The 5,303-nt window shown below is 30.8% G+C and overlaps 1 protein-coding gene across 1 annotated transcript; it reads left to right on the top strand.

The window, feature by feature from the left end:
* Window positions 1–3,185: 3,185 nt before the first annotated feature.
* LOC104114095 (heat stress transcription factor B-3-like) lies at window positions 3,186–4,981 on the top strand. Its single transcript, XM_009624460.4, has 2 exons — window positions 3,186–3,766; window positions 4,387–4,981. The coding sequence occupies exons 1-2, from the start codon at window positions 3,524–3,526 to the stop codon at window positions 4,870–4,872; spliced, it is 729 nt and encodes a 242-aa protein (XP_009622755.1). The 5' UTR covers window positions 3,186–3,523; the 3' UTR covers window positions 4,873–4,981.
* The last annotated feature ends 322 nt before the right edge of the window (window positions 4,982–5,303 follow it).

Below are 5,303 nucleotides of genomic sequence, written 5' to 3'. Positions count from 1 at the left end.
ATTAAATTGAATCAGATTAATTTAATATTTTATAATTCATCTTTAGATATTTAAAAACTATAAAAATCTATAAATTTATTTTTTCTCATGTTAATATTAAAATATTAAATAAAGTCCACATAATATACTGCCTTTCTGGAAGCTTGAGTAGGACAAGGAATATAATGTAGGAATTTAGGCACGTTGTTGAAAAGTGATGGATAAAACGGCTCTTTCTGGAACTTCTTTGTCCAAATAAGAAGCCATAACCCGTGAGCTCCTTTCACACTTCTCTTTCAAAGTAAGTGTACAAATGGAAAAAGTGAAAGGTTGTGATTGGTGAAATTAAGAGAGAGAAGCCACATTATAAGACAAAGAAACAGCAAACATGAGGATATGATGCAGTACGAGATCGAATTAATTGAAAGACTACCCCTAGAAAAATATCTTTCGAAAAATATTTTTTTAATTTCTATAAGTTAGATTAAATATTTTAAAAAATATATTTCTCATAAACTCATTTAGAGTAAAATATTTTTCTTATCTTATATTTTTCAAAATTCTTTTTCAACCTTCACCGTTCCCCATCCCCATCGATACCTATCAATCCACTCCACACCCCCACCCCACACACTCCCTTAAAAGAAAAAGGGATCTATACTATTGTTTGAGGTAGGGTTCAAGCTGAAGGTTCAGTTGGTTGAATTACAGAAGCTTCCCATAAGTCCAAGTACAATGTATGAATATTTGGACCCCCTTAATAATTATCCAGTGGAAAAACGAACAACAATTGGTATTCTTAATTACACTTTCCTAAATTAGGCTAGGCAGTAGGCACAAAGGAATTAAAACTTGTGTGCTCTCTTTGATCCACTTTAATTGATTTTTTTGTTGTTTTAACATATATTAAAAAATTTATATTTTAATATTAATTAGCAATGAATTGATCATATTAACCTTAATTTGTTCATTGAAAATATAATAAATACTCCTAGATTCTTTACTCCAAGTGCAAATTTAAAAAAAAGAAGTTACTTCCTTCTTATTAACTTCTTGATATATGAAAATATCAATAATTGTGGACAAAAAAAAGACTAAAAAATTAATTAAAGTGGACCGAAGGGTGTAAGTACTCTCTAATCTCGTGTGAAAATCAAGCTCTAAGCTCTTTTCTCCTCCCACACATACTTTCTCTGTTTATTTTCTATCAAACCTCTCTATGATGATATCCATTTTCTGAATATTTTTTGATTGTTATAATAAAATACTATGTATTGTAGATATTAATATAACATGAAAAATCTATCTAAAAAATAACTTATTCATTGTAATAAAATAATTGTTATAGAGAATAAGTATTATAAAGAGGCTTGAGTATATATAAAATTAAACGAATATAAAAGAAGGAACAGTGGTTAGAGAAGCAAAACCAAGGAAAATCAAAAGAAAAGGTGATAAAGAGATAAAGAGATAAAGAAAGGTAAAAACCGTGAAAGACTCGAAATCTTTTAATAAAGTGTCTCTTTCCTGATATAAAAGCAAAACCAGTTGTGAACCGGTCAAATCTGTTTAGTGGCATAACATTTCAACTTATGCTAGTGCATATTTTTATACTACGTCGATAAATTAAGGAAATAATACTTATATTACGCAGAAAATCCTTATAATTTTGTAAAAGCTGTAAATCTTTTGCCAATCGGAGGTAGGTCTATGATTGGATTGATTTCCAATATCAAGAAATTTGAGAGAAAATGAAAAGAACATAAATTTACTTCCAACGAAAATATGAGCACACCTAAATTTATACTTGAATAATTTCCATGAAATTAAATAAATATGTATAAACAGACAAATTCAGCCATCGAAATCTACACGGACGTTAAATATCAGTTTATTGCTTGTTTCGTATTATTGACTGGTCAACTTTGTAAAACTATAAGTACTACTTACATGGGCAGATTTATATGCAAATATATGGTGCACACAAACTCATGATATTTCCGACAAACTAAGTATTTTATGTACATATTTTTTAGAATTTGTCTAATATTATCTGCTGACACTATGATTCAAAGAGGCTAAATGATGCACTTAGTTGAATGCTGAGTTATTTACCTAGAAGAGCAGGGATCAAATCTCACTTAATACTTTCATTTTTGTCCTTTTTAAATGGTGCACCCATGTTATAAAAATGTTAGATCCTTCTCACTACGTAATAATAGCACTAATATTTACTGTGCTAAATTGATGACACCAATCATACCTTTGACATTCATTTTTCTTCTTTGTTTGGAAAGAAATGTTCATAGAGGCCTACACACAAATAAAGTAATTGTTTAATCTAGATCTATATGATGCAATTAAATTTACCCGTTAATTGGTCAATTTTATTCCAAAAGAAAATCAAAGTATGAAAATGCTTAACCATTTCTCCGGAAAAGGAAAGGAAAAAAGAAGAAAAATAAAATATGACCAATTGCTAACATATTGCACTTTCACATTTATCGTAGAGTTTAGTTGATCAATTCTTGTAACATCACAAATACTAGCTTTAGCATGATCATGTGGAATTTGGAACCTTAGTTCCTCTGTGAAACAAGAAAATTAAATATACTTAAGTGATACTTGAATTTCATTTTATATATTCTTTTAGGATGTGGCCACCAAATTCCACCTTTCGCTAACAATACAAGAATAAAACACTCGATCTCTAGAAGAAGACTAAATCAATAGGCATCTAGAAGATGCACACGATCAACACATTATTATATTGTCCTAATTTGAAACAACCTCATCATCTTAATTACCTAATCTCTAGAAGTAACTTAATGTCTTTGCTCTAACTTAATCATACATTTCATTCTATCTATCCACACGTATTTTATAGAAAAAGAGATACAATAGCGTGTACTATATAAATATTGTGTGTTACTGTCTTCAGTCATATTAGTCGTTTTGACCAATTGAATTTGTTTTAAAATATTTCACGTATAAAAAAAAACAAGTCACTTATCACTACATCTTACCTTCGCTACTCCGATATTTAAGAGAGAAATAAAGAATAATTTAGATAAATATTCTTATGATTAAAAATCCTAAAAGACAGATATATAATACGGTCGGAGATATATATATATATATATATATATATATATATATATATATATATATATATATATATATATAGTAGTACTATCTAATTTCAAACTAAGGAACGATATTTGAAAAGAATTGTTGTTTGAAAAGATGAAGCTTTCTTCTTATAGTTCTCTTTCTCTACAACTATATAAGAAGAGGTAACATAAAGCATAGGTGTTTCAAGCATAAATTGTTTCCTCTTTACATAACTGTGAAAGGAAACAAATTAACAAAAGCTCTCTTGCATTTCTCATGAACTTCGGAGTCGTGTTGGGTTTCTACGTCTGGAGTTGGGAGTTCTTAACTGCCAATCTTCTCTTCTTTTCTTAATTAGCATTTGAAAGCCCAAATATTAAACAAAAATTTAATTCTCTAGAATTTCATTTCTTTGCTTAAAAGTTTTTGAATGGGTGAACTAGACCAATGTGAAAGTACTTTGTTAGAGTATGTAAGGAAGTCATCAACGCCACCTTTCTTGCTGAAAACCTACATGATGGTGGAGGATCCGGCGACGGACGATGTCATTTCTTGGAACGCCGACGGGACGGCATTTATAGTCCGGCAGCCGGCGGAATTCGCCAGAGATTTGCTTCCGACGCTCTTCAAACACTGTAACTTCTCCAGCTTTGTCCGGCAGCTCAATACCTATGTATGTTTCCCTTTTAATCTCTCAGATTATTTAGGTCACTTATAAAATTATATTAATCGTCTTATTTATTCAATCGTTAAAAATTAAAATAATAGTGTTATGCGCGCGCATCTCACAATAGAAAACACTGGGTTGTAGGTTATCAAGATAAGATACTTTCCTAATGGTCGTATCTCAATTTGTGCGTGTTTCCTTGCCTAGTTGTAGTCTGTTTCAAATTATATGCATGATAATTGTAGTTTCGCCATTAGATACTATGATGTCTTAATTTGAAGAACAACGTAACAATAGCAACAAGCTAAGCATTCATTGTCCATGAAAGACAACAAAGTATATCTTGTAACTATAGTGACAAGTCATCTCATTTCTCATCTTACATAAAGATTAACAAAGTGTGTTATTTTTCAGAGATTAAATTTTTTCTCACAATTAGACTCATGAATGCTTGAATAATTATGGAGTAACTGTTTAGACCCATTTATCAAATTGTTAAGTTTTTCACCAAGTTTGAGAAAAATTAACATATTCCGAAATTATTTCTTAGTCCGGAACCTTGTATTTTGTTGAATATAGTTCTTGCAATTCCTTGATTCATCAACGTAACAATATATGATGAATAGGGTTTTCGCAAAATTGCAACAAGTCAGTGGGAGTTTAGCAATGACATGTTTCGCAAGGGAGAGAAGGATTTACTATGTGATATTCGTCGAAGAAAAGCATGGACGAACAAACAACAAACTAATAATAAGAATATTAACAATGCTGCCAATAAGAAAGAAAGAGATGAAGATCAAAGGTCATCATCATCAACTTCATCATCATCATCATCTGAGTACAATAGCCTTATTGATGAGAATAAAAGGCTCAAGATGGAGAATGAAGTTCTAAGCTCTGAGCTCTCAACAATAAATAAAAAGTGCAAAGAACTCATTGATATAGTGGCCATGTTAGCAGAAAATTCAGAGGAAGAAGAAGAAGGTCAGCAAGATGAGAGGCCAATGCTGTTTGGAGTGAGGTTAGAAGTTCAAGAAGAGATGGAGAGGAAGAGAAAAAGAGCAGAGTTTACTGAAACTGTTGGTGTTTTTCTCTCTCAACTATGCAAATAAAGTAGCAAAAGGAAAGTATAATAGAGTTCAAGCATTGAAATACATGTATGGTGAATTTTTTACGGTGAATTTTTTATGCTCAATCTTAAGTGGGTAGAGTTATTTGATATTTCTATGGAGGCGGTCACAATGCAAGTTGATCCTAACATCACCCTAAAATAAAAAAATGTAATGAAATATCTGTAATTAATGGCAGTCTTTCCCCATTTCAAGCTATGTGTATTACTAGTGGGGATACTAGTTACAACTGCTATCTTATGTGAATTTGGGGATGACACAAAAAGGTTCGTCCCTCAAAACAATTAAAAAAGAAATAACGGTTGAAATATTCTCTACTTTTATCCAATCACGCATTCCTTATTTATTCGTTAAACATATCATATATGTCATGCTCTTGCAATGTGATACAGAGTTTGACCTATATACGTTAA

This window comes from Nicotiana tomentosiformis, chromosome 12, assembly GCF_000390325.3.
Source record: "Nicotiana tomentosiformis chromosome 12, ASM39032v3, whole genome shotgun sequence".
Taxonomy (NCBI): domain Eukaryota; kingdom Viridiplantae; phylum Streptophyta; class Magnoliopsida; order Solanales; family Solanaceae; genus Nicotiana; species Nicotiana tomentosiformis.
The sequence above is the reverse complement of the archived record's forward strand: the minus strand, read 5'-3'. Positions and strand labels throughout refer to the sequence as shown.

What these genes read in the sequence shown, in the direction of transcription:
- LOC104114095 (XM_009624460.4), top strand. Translation starts at nt 3,524, where the DNA reads ATGGGTGAACTAGACCAATGTGAAAGTACTTTGTTAGAGTATGTAAGG. An exon ending in TCCGGCAGCTCAATACCTAT is followed by an intron (nt 3,767 to 4,386) that starts GTATGTTTCCCT and finishes TATGATGAATAG; the next exon opens with GGTTTTCGCAAAATTGCAAC.